The sequence below is a fragment of the Xiphias gladius genome, chromosome 24 (assembly GCF_016859285.1).
Source record: "Xiphias gladius isolate SHS-SW01 ecotype Sanya breed wild chromosome 24, ASM1685928v1, whole genome shotgun sequence".
In the NCBI taxonomy this organism is placed as follows: domain Eukaryota; kingdom Metazoa; phylum Chordata; class Actinopteri; order Istiophoriformes; family Xiphiidae; genus Xiphias; species Xiphias gladius.
This window is the reverse complement of record NC_053423.1, coordinates 23,981,805-23,995,714: the sequence shown is the minus strand read 5'-3', so window position 1 is coordinate 23,995,714 and position 13,910 is coordinate 23,981,805. Positions and strand designations below refer to the sequence as shown.

Genomic DNA, 13,910 nt, shown 5'->3' with positions numbered 1-13,910 from the left:
AATAATGATCTCCAGTGGTTTAAAATGTGGCTTTCTGAGACATGCTGGGACTCCGCTGCTGTTGAGTCTTACAGAGTCCTCTCAGCTGAAGTCATGCGTCCTCTGGTGGCCATGTGGGAGACCCTCAGCTCTGTAAAGTCCAATAACTTCGATGACTGGATGTCGTTTTCTGCAGGTGCTGCTGCTCTGAGCGCTCAACTCGCCAAACTGCCCATGGGCCTGAAGAACCTGAACCTCTGCAGGACTTCCATGTCTCCTAAAGGTGAACGCACAGAAAAGACACAGGCGTAGCAACACATCATTCTTGTCCTGAATAGTCTTTTTCAGGTGAGTATGTTTTGTGATTTTTTGCAGGTGTGAACAGCCTCTGTCAGGCTCTCTGTGCCAACCCGGTTGTCGCCTCCACCCTCACGCAACTCGACCTGTCGGGAAACTCGCTCAGAGGCGATGACCTACCGGTACCCAGCCGCTCCGTCTCTCGTATCCAGCTTCACCTCAACTCCACAGTTCATTAAAGCTTTTCAGAAAACAGACACATTTACAGATGAGGGCTGAGGATTTCGCAAACGGCGATGTGTACTTTTTGTTTTTTTTTCTCCACAGAACCTGCACAGCTTCCTGAGTCACTCAAACTGTCTGGAGACTCTCGATCTGTCCAACAGTGACTGCTCTCTGGAGCAGGTAAAAGCAGCTCACGCACACACACACAAACACACACAAACACATATATATATCATACCTGCTTACTGGACTTTGAGTTGTTGAGTTAAAGAGTAAAGTTGAACAAAGAAAAAATATAAAATAAAGTTTGCAGATGCAGCTTCTTTCCAAAAGCCAATGAAAGATCTGAAATATCTGAAATGATACAATTTTTAAAGTAAGAAAAAACTAAAATGCAAAGTAAAAGTAACGAAGTCCAGGTTGTTGAGTAAAGCAGATTTTTGCCTGCGCTACAAACCTTGTGCGGAATAAATCACAGTAGGCAAAAATAAACAGTAGCATGTTTATATTCCTCACAGCAGTGGTCTGCACATTCTGGAAGAGGGTACGTTTTTCGTGCTCCAGAATCTTCTGCTAAAGTTCAGTTTTGTGTTTTTCTTCAGGTGTGCGCGTCTCTGCTCAGAGGATCTTTGAAGCATCTTTCTGTCCTCAACATGTCAAAGGCCGTCTTCTCTCACAGGCAAGAAGTTAAACTTACACTTGAGCGTTTGACAACACAACCCCTAAACAGTTTCCAATGTTAGGACAGATACTAAATGGCATCTGACAGGATTAAAAGAGTAAGTCGCTTTGGAAAAAGTGTTGTTCATTTATCAGTGATCAAGTCAGTGAAATTTTGAGGACATTTTAATTCTCCAACATACCCTGAAAATAAAAAAATCAGTATTGCTTTTTTGTGAATATAGTTTATGTGTACAGTCATTTAAACGCAGTTGAGGCGATCGTAGTCTGTGCTCTTGCTGTGTTGATATTAACACATCTCTCACACTCACACAGGAAGTGTAAAGAAATCCCTTCGTCCTTCAAGCAGTTCTTCAGCTGTGCTCAGGCTCTGAGCTCAGTCAGTCTGTCGGGAACCAAGCTGCCTCTGGAGGCTCTGAAGTAAGGAGACGTCCAGCAAAATCCGGTTTTTAGCAAGGCACACAAAGCATCGTAAAGGGTTTTCCTACAGGTGACAACGAATCACGGAACCCCTCAGTTCCAAAAAACCATCAGACGAAAAGTCGATGTGATGGGCAGTTGTAATTGAGCTTTTCCTAAAATTTAAACTGTGTTGAAGCGAGTTTGGCAGATATCCATGAAGGGAACTCAAAACTTCAGCAGTTCTCGTCTCTGAATCAAAACACTGCATCTGCTTCCCCCTCATGTACAGTTGGCTGAATGTCACATGCAGATATTTACAAAGGTTTGATGTTGGAGAACGAAACCACAATAAATGTCAGTTGTCAATCCCTTAGAATTAAGAGAAAGGGCTCCTATCAGCGCTCAGTCATACAGGAATAAAATCCAGGAGAGAAGAGGAAACAGACTCATTTCTTCGCTCACAGCCGCATGTGAGAGACCAGAATGCAATGCAGCTTTAAAAGCGGCTGAAGAAAAAGGGGTGACTCTTTTTCCACCTTCAGTGTTTGACAAAATATCCGATATCAAGCCTTACACTGATGAGGGCAGCAAGCTCAGACCTGTTTTCTGTGAGCTGTCAAAAGCCATTCTGAGAAACACAGGAAATCACGACTGCAGTAGAGGCAAGCTAGAGGGATTCCAATAAAGTGGTTTCATCGAGAGGCAAACTAAAAGCTTTTATCACTAAATACATCAGTGCGCTGACCATCAAAGGATGAGGGTTTTTGACTTTGTAAAATGTTCTTTCTTTAAGCTTCAGCGACGCTGATCTCGGTGAGCTGTTGATTGTGTTTGAAAACCGGTTTGTCTGATTTGTGTTCCTGTGTGCAGGGCATTGTTGTTGGGGCTCGGCTGCAACCCAAACCTCAGTGACGTGTCGCTGGATCTCAGCTGCTGTGAGGTAAAACCGACATGAACCTCAGCACATGGAAACACACCGTAAAACAGTAATAAATCGATCTAAAGATTTAGAGTATGCTTTGGAAAGTATTGACAAACATTTTGAGAAACGGACCTTCTTTTGCTCTTAGCTGCGTTCAGGAGGCTCCCAGATCCTGGAGGGTTGCATCGCTGAGATCCCCAACATTTCCAGTTTGGACATTTCTGACAATGGTGAGGACGTTTTGGACTTTGAACATATATGGTGGGGCTGCATTGACCGTGATCGTGACCTGTTTATGTCTTTGCGCTGCATTGCTCAGGTCTGGACATGGATCTGACCACTCTGCTGGTCTGGCTGGCCAAGAACCGTTCCATCAGACACCTTTCACTGGGCAAAAACTTCAGCAACATCAAGTCCAAGTGGGTGAACAACTTTTAGCGAATATTGTCAGCAAAATATTCCTCAAGGACTACGTTCAAGCTGGATTGGTTTATTATTAAAAACGCAGTCAGTGAAATTACATCTTACGACTGAAAGGGTGTTAATAACACTATTATTTTGGTGCCGTGTAAGTTGATTTACTCAATATACTGCTTAGTCATTAAATTGCATTGTGATTGTGTACTCATTTTCCTCCAGAAATGTGGCTCTGGTCCTGGACAACCTGGTTCACATGATTCAAGAGGAGGAATCAGTGAGTGAAACTTTTGGGCATCAGTTAAAACTGAAACATTCTTTATACACTTTGGTCTGCCCGTACAGTCCTTCCACTCGTTTTCTCTCCTCTGCAGCCGCTGACCTCGCTGTCCTTGGCTGATTCCAGGCTGAAGGCCGACCTCTCCATCGTCCTCAACGCTCTGGGCAGCAACAGCTCTCTGACCAAGCTAGACATCAGTGGAAACGCCATGGGGGACATGGGGGCCAAGATGCTGGCCAAAGCCCTGCAGATCAACACCAAACTCAGGTGAGCCAGGAAACGGGGTTGCATCTTGCACAGTTTCGATCACAGAGGTCAGGTGCCTGTTTTAAGTTGCTTTTAGAGGAAACTATTTAAATCTGAAAACTGTTAAAACCTCAGTAGCCAAAGATGCAAAGCAATGTCCGTACTTTCTACAACAGAAATGAGAGAAATCCGTGAAAGGAATGTTCACTTACTAAAGGTTTAGGATCAAGACTCCGCTGTGAACTGATTTAAGATATTACTAAAGAAGAACTGGTGGCACTGGTTGGGTGGGAACGTCTTTTGAAGGCTACTGAGTTAAATGTACTTGGTTCCATATGGTCAGTATGAAAGTCAGCGATTCTCAAAAGAGTAGTGATTATCCTGGCCTTGTCGGAAAACTTTCTCACAGATGAGGGAAAAGAACAAACTTTGTTTTATTCAGAAGTTGTTTCCTTCCCCTGTGTGCGTGTGTCTCTGCAGGACAGTAGTGTGGGACAGGAACAACATCAGCCCTCAGGGTCTACAGGACGTAGCCGCTGCTCTGGAGAAGTGAGTATGAAAATTTGTTTTATGTTTCACATTTTAAGCCTCGATCTGGCGTTTTTAGTCGTATGGAAAAAAAAAACAAATGATGTTAAATTTCTCTCCCCATCAGGAACTACACCATCCGTTTCATGCCTGTTCCCATCATGGACGCTGCTCAGGCGCTGAAGGCGAACCCAGAGAAGACAGAGGACGCCTTACTAAAGGTTACTGCGCTTCCTTTAAAAAAAAGCCAAAAACATATGGCTTAATGTAGATTTGTGACGCTTTGTAAAGAGCGCTGTAGAGTCTCCATTGTGTTGTATTAAGCGTATTGTTTTGCGTTGCAGATGGAGCAGTACCTGCTGAGGAACCATGAGACACGGAAATACCTGCAGGAGCAGGCGTACAGGCTGCAGCAAGGAATAGTCACCACCACCACACAACAGGCAGGCACAGCGACGCACACAAGATTCTCAGACCCGTTGCTGAATTGTTCTTGGACACTGACCACTGACCTTTCTGTGCCCGTTTGTAGATGGTGGATATGATGTGCGTGAAGGTGCAGGATCACCTGAACTCTCTGCGGTTCACAGAGACCAACTCGGTTCAGGAGGACATGAAGGTGGCAGAGAACCTCATGAAGGACGCCAGGAACTCCAAGACAGTAAGAAGACATGACCCCCAGACTGTGACTGGGTTCAGCACTCGGATACGAGACATTCGGCGAAGAGCACTTAAACTGTGATCTCTATCGTGTCACTTAAACACTTGAGCTGCATCACTAAAGCCAGGACTTCCGCCACATGTGCTGCTCTAACGCAACATGCGTGTGAGAGTTTATGTTTTCTTCTGGTGACTCAAGGTGGAGTTTCCAAAGCTCAAAGGCGAACAACACATCTTATCAACCTTAATATATGGCTGACATATGCTATGCATGGGGGGGTACAACAGTGTTCAATGAATAGGTTAGTTGGACAGCTAGCTCGAATTAGTTTTCATTAACTAGTCGCCTATCGCCAATTCTGTGTGATTTCTCTTTAATTCATATCACAGCCCAATTTCAAGGGGATTTGAAGTAGTTTGAGATTTAATCTGGCGACCAGCAGTTCCCAACCCGGTTCCTGTCACAGCTGAAGTGCCTGTGGTTGACAGAAACACTGAAGTTATATTTTTGCAATTTAGAGCAGAAAGGTTGAAAATTATAGCAGAAGTTCAACAGTAATGTCTAGTCTGCATGTCAAATACTTACTATGATAATATTCTTTTGACATTATTACAGCCTCCATTGATGAAAAATTAAAAATGCAGATTAATGTCAAGCAAAAGTTTTGGACCGCAGAAATACTCAGGGGAAAAAACATTGCTGTCTTGATCTTTGTCCCTCTTTCTCATTTTCTCCATACCTCGCTCATCCCTCCAGCTGCTCCCCAACCTGTACCACCTGAGGAGTGGGGGGGCCAGGGGTGCGTGCGTCGGCGCTATTCAGGACAAACTGGAGTCGATGGCCGGAGAGGTGGCCAGGGTGATGGACGAACAGCTGCAGGTACTGAACTGAACACAGAGAAGCCTAAAGCTGCTTTTCACTCACTGGAAATCACTGTAACCTGCAGCCGGCTGTGAGAACAGCGACGGATGTGATCTTACATATGCTGAACCACACAGAGTTTAAACATACGAGGGTTAAACTGGACTGACTCCTCCTCCGCAGGCGATGCTGGTGTCCATGGTGGACGCTGCTGAGGGTCTGTGTCCTCATGTGATGAGGAGGAGCAGCCTTCGTCAGGAGCTGCTGAAGGCCGGAGCGGGAAGGATGACCATTCCCTGCAGCTTCGTCACCACCACGCTACTGGAGCAGTCCGGGGTCGACATCATCAACAAGATCAGGTCTGACCTGCCGTGTGTGTTTGTCGGGTTACTTTAGCATACGTCTTGTCAAGTCTGTGGTTATTTCGTCGTAAAGTCCTGCCTTTATCGTTGATTATCAGAAAGGTCCGTGAGTAGCATTTCCAGGAGAACAAGTCCAGTATTTAGCCGTGTTACCGCAGCTGATGTGGGATTTCAAGGTGGTAAACACATTTTTTGTCCAGATAAATGTCATGTGCTTCCATAACGAATTGATTTTCTATGACGTCTGCGTGTGCTGATTCTCATTGTACAGACTAAATATAGATGGGTGGTGATGAGGCAGAGACAGCCTTTACCCAAAAAACTGACCTGTTCACTGCTCCTACCAACAGATTCAAGGAAACGTTGGTTTCTTTGGTGGCCTGGACGCGGGTAGAAATGTCAGCTTTGGTGGATTTGTATTTGTTTAAGTTGGGTTCATAGGCCTTATAAGTCTTAAGGGTTAGGAATAAGAACTACCTGATGATTATCTAATAGATCAAACATCAATTAAACAGACCTGAGTCAGAAAGAGTCTGAGAGAAAGTGGACCTGATTATGTAACAACTGTAAATGAATCATTAATTGAACCTGCCTTGTGTTTGTAACAAAACTGGGTCAAGAAAAAGTGGTTAAAACCGAAGAATTTTTGATGATTTATTTTCTCTTCTTTGTTCAAATGCTCATTCATACAAAGTCAGGACTGGGTCTTAGACGTGGTTCAGTTCAGATCGGGTCCTTCAGCCTTCTAGGCAGTGGATCTGCTTGAAGACCCGTATGAAAAGTAAATGTGATTTCCTATCCTGTGTTGTGCTGTGTTGTCATTCATTAATGCATGCTTTGTTTTTTTCTTTGTGATAAAGCGAAGTGAAGCTCAGCATGGCATCACTTCTGTCAGATCGCATTGTGGATGAGATCCTGGAGTCTCTGTCCAGATCACAGCACACTCTGGTTAGTGTCCTCTCTATCCGTCCGTCTTTCTTTTTGTTTGTCTTTCTGCCCACTCACCCCTCCTTCCTCCCTCTGTCTCCAGGCCGACCATCTGATCAGGAAGACTCAGCCTCTGCTGCATCAGGAGCCTCAGACGGAGACTGAGGTCCTGGATGAGATGGTTCTGGAACCAGAGAGCCAAGACCGGGAGCAGAAACAAAGCCACGACCGGGATCGGAAACATGGGCTGGAGGATATGGACACCTGCATGGTACGAGAACACAAATATGCGTGATGAGTTCTGCATATTTAGAGAAGACAGCAGTGTGGTATTTAAAAAATACTAGGTCATCATCATTATCTAAGCAGATGCTTTGCAAAGATGATCATACATTTAAAAGAATCTGTACTTATTCATGTGAATAATAATAATAATAAAAGGATAAAAAGCTGTGTTTGCTCTTTAGATGACTCCTAAATCCAAGAGGAAGAGTATTCTGGTCAGGATGCTGCGCCCTGTCTCTGTTGCATTTGGTGAGTGGTTGTCAAAAATCACTTCAGAAGGCTACTGTCCCTTTTTCTCAACGTGTCTCTAAGCATCTTGTCACTGCCCTTCACATTACATGATTAAATTTTAATTTTGATTAAAGTATAATAAAAGTTCACTGTAATTCTACTCCCTGGCCAGTTTGTGTTGGCCTCTTCGTATGGTATGGTTTTTGTGATATTTCATCCATGTAATTGTACAGGGCATTACTGACTTGCTGGATGTGAAATTTTCCTTATTTCCAGTGTGTTTTCCACCACCAGGCTGTACTAAATATTCATCTTGATTCTTTGACTTTCCCACATGACTTTCATGTCTTCTGTACAAAACAGAGATGGAGTTTGACCTGGACAAAGCTCTGGAGGAGGTGCCTATCCATGTTGAGGACCCCCCTATTCCTCCTTCACAGCCATTGGACAGAATGTCGACCCACTATGGAGACCTCTCCGCTCCCCAGACTTCACCAGACACAAAGTCTGCCTGCCTGGGCGAGCTGCCGCCGGTGGTGCACAAGACGCTGGAGCATCGCACCAAACTACGACCAAAACCCAAGAAGAGGACAAAGCCCAGCCGACCACCTGTAGGTTTCTGTCAGGGAGCGAGCCCCAAAGTATCAGTCATAACAATTGTTTTTCAGTAGCAGCACCAGCGCACATTTATTTATTCACATTTATCATATAATCTAAATCTATTAACAAAAAGACTAGGTGACTTCGCCAACATAAGAAGTAATAGCATAAATAAAAACTGAATTATTGTTGAATTTAGTGTGAAGAATGTTTATTAGATCATTAGGGGGCATTGCAGTGCTTTTTATGTTTGACCTATTAAAGCTTGATTTTATTCCAAAACTCATAAATTCGAAATAGACAATACAACAGCTCCATCATATCACAGTATACCTTGTACAGTACCTTTCCAGCATGTTGAAAAATATCGCTGGCTGTAGTGATGATCTTGACATTAGTATTGATAAGTAATGATTGACAAATTTCTAGAATCTATAACAACAGTACAGTTAATTCAGCTGTTGAAGTTGTTATAACTCCCTATGATAAGGTTAAATACCTTAAATGTAATTGAGTCTCATCTGTCATACTTCCGTTTTATTGCCGCCGCCGGTGCATTCAGCGGGGGGCCACTGGCAGCTCGGCGCCACAAGAGGCAGAGCAGAACAGCATCATGGGAAAGCTGGACGAGGGTCTGGATGACTTCTTCACCAAGAAAGTCATTAAACTCAGCCTCAAGTGAGAGTCATGCTTTAAACTGAAACAGTTATTTGAATATGCTGATGTGCACACAACATATAAACACATAATTTCTTTATAATCTTCTCAGGTTTCATCTACACATCCTTTAATGTCCTTTGTGTTAAACTAGATAATCTCCCAAAATCAGTTTGATTAAAAGCGAAGTGCAGTTGTGTGTCATCAGCATAAAGACGTAACCAGATGCTTCCTTACAATGTGAAACCCTTTGAGATTTCATTGGCTTGCATGGAGAAATAAAAGTATATTGTTCTATTATTGTTTTTAATCCTCTTCAGACTTTCTTCTGTCAGAGGTCCATCCTCAAGCATGCCGGAATCAGCAGATAAGAAACGTGAGTCCAGAAAGAGCGGTTTCTTTAACCTCATCAAATCCCGGACGTCCCGCTCAGAGAAGAGCCACGGAGCCGCCTCCGCCACTCCACCCAACCCTGCCTCCTCCAGCACTGCTACACCCTCCTCTTCTATTAGCCCAGTGACTGAGGACGTGCCGCCCACATCCCCCACACCGCCCGTGAAAAATGCTGCGGCCGTGGTTGAGCCACATCGGGAGCCCCACGGGCCTCAGTCCTCAAACCACACGGATTCTGAGATGGAGGCCTGTCCCCCAGCTGCTGAGGAGGAGAAGGAGGAGGAAAATGTGGAGAAGATGGAGAGCGGGGAGAAGAGAGAGAGCCCAGAGAGGAAGGAAAACCCGGAGAAGAAGGAGAAAGTGGAGAGGAAGGACCACCCCCACATACCCCGCCATATTGGTGTTCCTGTGATGGGAATGGACTTGCTGGCTGAGATGAAGGCCAGGCAGGAGAGAATGGCTGTAAAGAAGGTGGGTGGGGCCCATGGGTCAACAGACATAATACTAATGATGTAAGTCCATCATTAGTCAAAGTACTGATACCAGTATGTCTCAATATTAGTGTAAGAACATACATTTTACATACACACATTACATATATCTTATATTATACACAATGAAGCAGCTTTGATGTGACTTTATGATGCCTTGATGCAAAGGTTAGCGCTTCGTGCTCCTGTTAATACATGGAAATCTAGGAGGAGTGATCAATAAGAAATCAATTCAAGCTAAGTTATACATTTGAAGTCACAACGCGAACACATTCGTACTTTGACTGGCACCTGCTACATCACATCACTGCTTATATACATGAAGTTGAACTCTTGTCTAAAAGCACTGATTTGAAATATATTACCACAGGCTGCTTGTTTTAGTTTTTTGCTGACCAGTGCCCATAAGAGCAGACTGTATCGTACTGCATCAGTAGCTCCTTTAGATTCAAGAAGTCAAGATTCAAAGCTATGGGAATTTTCTTTGGCGAGCTCACATAAAACAAACGTAAAACTGAAACCATATGGGATTGCTTGACTACACTGCATGTGGTAAAAACATCATAAAAGAGTAACACCTTTATGCATAAAAGATGATTAGAATGATAAATAAATAAACACATCAAACAAGTGTTCCCATGTGGATGCAATCAGATAGATAAACCCACCAGCCTTTGAAAAGAAGGGAGGGAGTTAAAAACAGCTTGTTTTGCATTTTTGTGGTACATACATGTAATTGTCTCATTCCTCATCGTCTGTCTTTCTCAGATAGCACATTAAAACAACACATTAAAAAGAACTTGAAAACATAGAGTTAGAGGGCTGGGGTTTGTCAATAACTCACTTAAATAATTTAGTAAGCCATGTGCTGATGAAAACTGAAGTGAACTCAAGTCAGAAGAATACACAAAGTCCTACGTTCAGTGAAGTTGCCTTATAATATGAGCCCTCTCTCCCTCTGTTTTCAGTCTGAGTCGTCGTCCTTGCTGGACAAGTCAGATGGGGACAAAGGTGAGTTTCTTTAATATCCTGCTGCCTCTGGCCCAGCGGTAGCTTTAGTAGGTTAAATGCTGGATCTTCATTATGCGCGCTGTATCTCGAAAACTTTTGACCTTGTCTCCTCATGACTGTGAGAGTTTAATGTAAAATGTTCACAATTTGTAGTTCACACTCCACAACCCAGAGTTCAAACACTCATCAAGTCCCGGGTAAAATAAGACTAGTTGTCTCTCCCATCAGGACTCCTAAACTGTCTGTATCATTTTCCTGCAGCCAAGTCAGACATCCACCTCGTTGTCCCAGCAGAGACTGACGAGTCCAGACCAGAGCCGACTCCCAGGTCCAAACCACCGAGCATCACCCCCAAACCGCCTCCATCCCAGGCCACCAAACTCCCACTGGGGACCCACGGCTCTGGTCCCACCAGTCCAACCAGTCCCAGGCCAAGCAGCTCCTATATTCAGGGTAGGCAAAGACATACAAACGGCCTCATGGGACGATCACCACTGGTTGCTCTCCGATTTTTGTTATCAACTTTGGGGTATCAGACAGTCACGAGAAGCTACCATTGGTTCTAAAAGTCTGTTTTTATTACCACAAGTAGGATTGTAGTTTGAATCCCATATCTGTAGATTTGCACTGAGAATCAGTTCATTGTTTCATCGTTTGGTTGATCTCTGGTTCTCAGATGACTCTGCCGAGGCTCCAGCTGGCAGCTCTTCTGCTAAAGGACCACTTCCCGCTCCTCGCCTGAAGAGAGCGCCATCGCAGCAGGAGCAGGAGAGCACCTGCAGCAGCCCTGCCGGACCCCCGTCTCCACTGGACGGTCAGTATCTCTGTTTGACCTCTGGAAACAGGACATCGGTTGCAGCAATAGCAGTAGATAGTATTTTAAGAAGCAACTCCACACTGAAGATGACGTTGCTAATGGGAACAAAATCACAGAAAAGGGGGGTTCAGCTCAGTTTCAGCTAAAGGATGTAAAGGATTTGTTAGTTGCGATAATAGTTGTGATGCATCTTGGTTCCTATTTTTTCAAATGTGTTCAATTTTAAATATTTATTCTTGTTTATTATTTTTTAGTTTAAAAACACTTTCATTCTAATAAACTATAGAAAGGGCTCAAATTACAAAGAATAGTCAGCAAAATTTCTATCGACTTTAATTCCACATTCCACTGTAAACTTGGTATCTAATCCTGTTTGTTTTGTCCGTAGCACAGTGACAAACAATTTCAAGACAACCGACTGATAAGTGTCCTGGTGAAACAGCCCAGAACAATCGTTTTTGTCATTATATTAAAGTGCCTTTCATGTTTAAACATGATGTACCCGATGTGTGTCATTTTGGCTCCGTGATATTTTATTATTAGTGTTATATTAGGTTCATATTGAGGCTTCTACTTTAGGCCTCAACAAGTTACAAGCTACTGATCTGTCACCTTCATTTCAGCCTCAGTAAGATAGATTCTTGAACAGCAATGTAAAACAATATGAATGCATGTCACAATGCTCAACACACACGCTGATTATTTCTTCTTTCAGTGTTCTTGTATTTAACAGTCATTTTATTTGTTGCTTAGCATTCCAGCATTTTTTTGAGAACGCAACAACTCTGTAATATGTTTTGTACCCTGCGTTTTCTATTTTCATTAACTAACCATGTTGAAAACAAATCCATCATCCAAAAACAGTATAGAATGAAAGGAGAAAGGGAAAACGCTTCTGAGCGATTCCAAAAGCACTGAAAGGATGAAAAGCGCCGAGTTGACCGACGGCTTTGGTTGCTGGGATATTTCCCTCCTCTACGTTCTTTCTTAATGATGAAGGTTGCATGAGTCAGTGCCCCCTGAGCTGAAAACGTTACCCTCAATCTAACAGGTGACAACTTGCCTAATGAACGCTTTCGGAGCCATATTCGACGCCTCGGCACACCGCACACACAGAAGGTCCATTACACACATGCGTTCAGTCCCAGCCTGCACTTGACATGTCCAAGTGTCAGTGTGTGTGTGTGAGTGGGGGATTTTGTGGTTTAACACTCGAGTTGTGTAATTAACGCTTAGAGGAACTCAGTGTTTTTCCCTAAAACCGCATTTCTTCTGTGTAATCAGAAAGGCAAGTTGTCTTTCGCGTGCGTTTCTGAAATCAAAGAGACGAGAAGAAAAGGCAATTTTCTCATCTCTCACTGACAAACTGAGACAAAGTGTATTTAGTTTCACAGAGTCAGTTACCACAGCGTTAAGATATTTGTTTTTACTAAGGCAGTGCAGTTACGTGGTTTGGACACAGGGCATAACCACAACAAGGACATAAACCACCAACCCAAAGGATTTGATTTCATTTTTTCTGCATCAGTCTTTAATCACGTAAATCAGTCTCAACACCCATTTTTGGATTAAAACCTTCACATAATATATTTGCATGTCTTCTGATTTTTTTTTTTTTTTTTTCCCCTGTGTGTTGTTGTGTTGTTTATTTTAATTACCTACTTTCAGTCCCAGTTGTTTCCAGGGCCCCATCTGGGCACCAAACCAGTGACACAGAGAGGACAAACTGTGGATGGTTGTCGGTTTCAAATAAGTGCGTGTGTTTGGTGAAATATTGCCTGAGGACACAGAAAGACTAGTTTCCTCGTGTCTCCCGCTCCCACAGTTGAGTTGTCCGGAGACGGTGGCGATGCGTTTGACCCACCCGGAGCGGGTTCCGAGCCTGGTGCCGGCGACAGACAGTGGTCGTCTCTGAAGAGTTCGGCCAGTCCTCCTACTGCCAAGGAGGACGACCGGGAGCGCACCAAGTCCCTCCCTGCTTACGGTTTGACTAATCACATTTCTGTCCATCCAATAAATCCCTTCTCAGTCAAAATGTCGCAACAATTGCAGTTCAATCCTTTACTGAGGCGTCAAATAACTAGTTCATGATATTAAAGTGGTTTAAAACTTTGCCTCATAATTTTAACTCAGCCCGGCGACAGGGTTCACCGGCCCAGGCTAGTTTTACAGTGCGTGCTGAGGTTAAGCTGGTTCCAGTCGTCGCCGCTCTTATATTCACATTGCATTTGATTCACCGAGCGAAGCATTAACTATATATACCATCACGAACCAGTGCTGCGGGGTCTCCAGACAGGGAGACTCCAGACAGGGAGACCGGAGTCTGTTTTTAATGGAATAGGTCGTTTCTCAAAGGAAATGTCCGTCAGTGCTTCGTTAGTATTACGCGAGGACCGACTCACTGATTTTCAGCCTTCTCCTTATCATGATATGAAATCCTCATCAAAAGCACTATTACAGTGGCCTGTGTGTCAGATTGAAAAGGAGAAACTCATCCTACACAAGCACAGGCCGAGAATGAAAGACTACAGCTGCTGCTTTCTAGTTTTGAAGTCGTCTTCCGTAGTGTCCAAGACTAAACCCACGTCTCATAGATTCAGAGCCGGTTTATTTGACTCTGTCTTTTTCTTTTTCTTT

At 43.8% G+C, this 13,910-nt stretch overlaps 1 protein-coding gene across 4 annotated transcripts in view; it reads left to right on the top strand.

Annotated features, from left to right (window-relative positions):
• Positions 1 to 13,910, top strand: part of LOC120786253 (F-actin-uncapping protein LRRC16A) — a 35,836-nt gene that overhangs the window by 19,296 nt on the left and 2,630 nt on the right. The window contains exons 12-37 of one of the 4 annotated variants that reach the window (XM_040121577.1): positions 176 to 262; positions 355 to 458; positions 604 to 681; positions 1,104 to 1,180; positions 1,498 to 1,602; positions 2,455 to 2,524; positions 2,655 to 2,736; positions 2,826 to 2,925; positions 3,146 to 3,200; positions 3,298 to 3,470; positions 3,930 to 3,998; positions 4,105 to 4,198; positions 4,322 to 4,420; positions 4,510 to 4,638; positions 5,395 to 5,517; positions 5,683 to 5,858; positions 6,722 to 6,809; positions 6,892 to 7,059; positions 7,256 to 7,322; positions 7,668 to 7,915; positions 8,467 to 8,582; positions 8,882 to 9,425; positions 10,414 to 10,456; positions 10,751 to 10,909; positions 11,133 to 11,270; positions 13,099 to 13,257. In XM_040121577.1, coding sequence (XP_039977511.1) covers positions 176 to 262; positions 355 to 458; positions 604 to 681; positions 1,104 to 1,180; positions 1,498 to 1,602; positions 2,455 to 2,524; positions 2,655 to 2,736; positions 2,826 to 2,925; positions 3,146 to 3,200; positions 3,298 to 3,470; positions 3,930 to 3,998; positions 4,105 to 4,198; positions 4,322 to 4,420; positions 4,510 to 4,638; positions 5,395 to 5,517; positions 5,683 to 5,858; positions 6,722 to 6,809; positions 6,892 to 7,059; positions 7,256 to 7,322; positions 7,668 to 7,915; positions 8,467 to 8,582; positions 8,882 to 9,425; positions 10,414 to 10,456; positions 10,751 to 10,909; positions 11,133 to 11,270; positions 13,099 to 13,257 — 3,351 coding nt within the window. Of the gene's footprint in view, positions 1 to 175; positions 263 to 354; positions 459 to 603; positions 682 to 1,103; positions 1,181 to 1,497; positions 1,603 to 2,454; positions 2,525 to 2,654; positions 2,737 to 2,825; positions 2,926 to 3,145; positions 3,201 to 3,297; positions 3,471 to 3,929; positions 3,999 to 4,104; positions 4,199 to 4,321; positions 4,421 to 4,509; positions 4,639 to 5,394; positions 5,518 to 5,682; positions 5,859 to 6,721; positions 6,810 to 6,891; positions 7,060 to 7,255; positions 7,323 to 7,667; positions 7,916 to 8,466; positions 8,583 to 8,881; positions 9,426 to 10,413; positions 10,457 to 10,717; positions 10,910 to 11,132; positions 11,271 to 11,661; positions 11,709 to 13,098; positions 13,258 to 13,910 lie in introns of those variants that run through there. The other 3 variants (XM_040121576.1, XM_040121579.1, XM_040121578.1) reach the window with 3 other exon arrangements.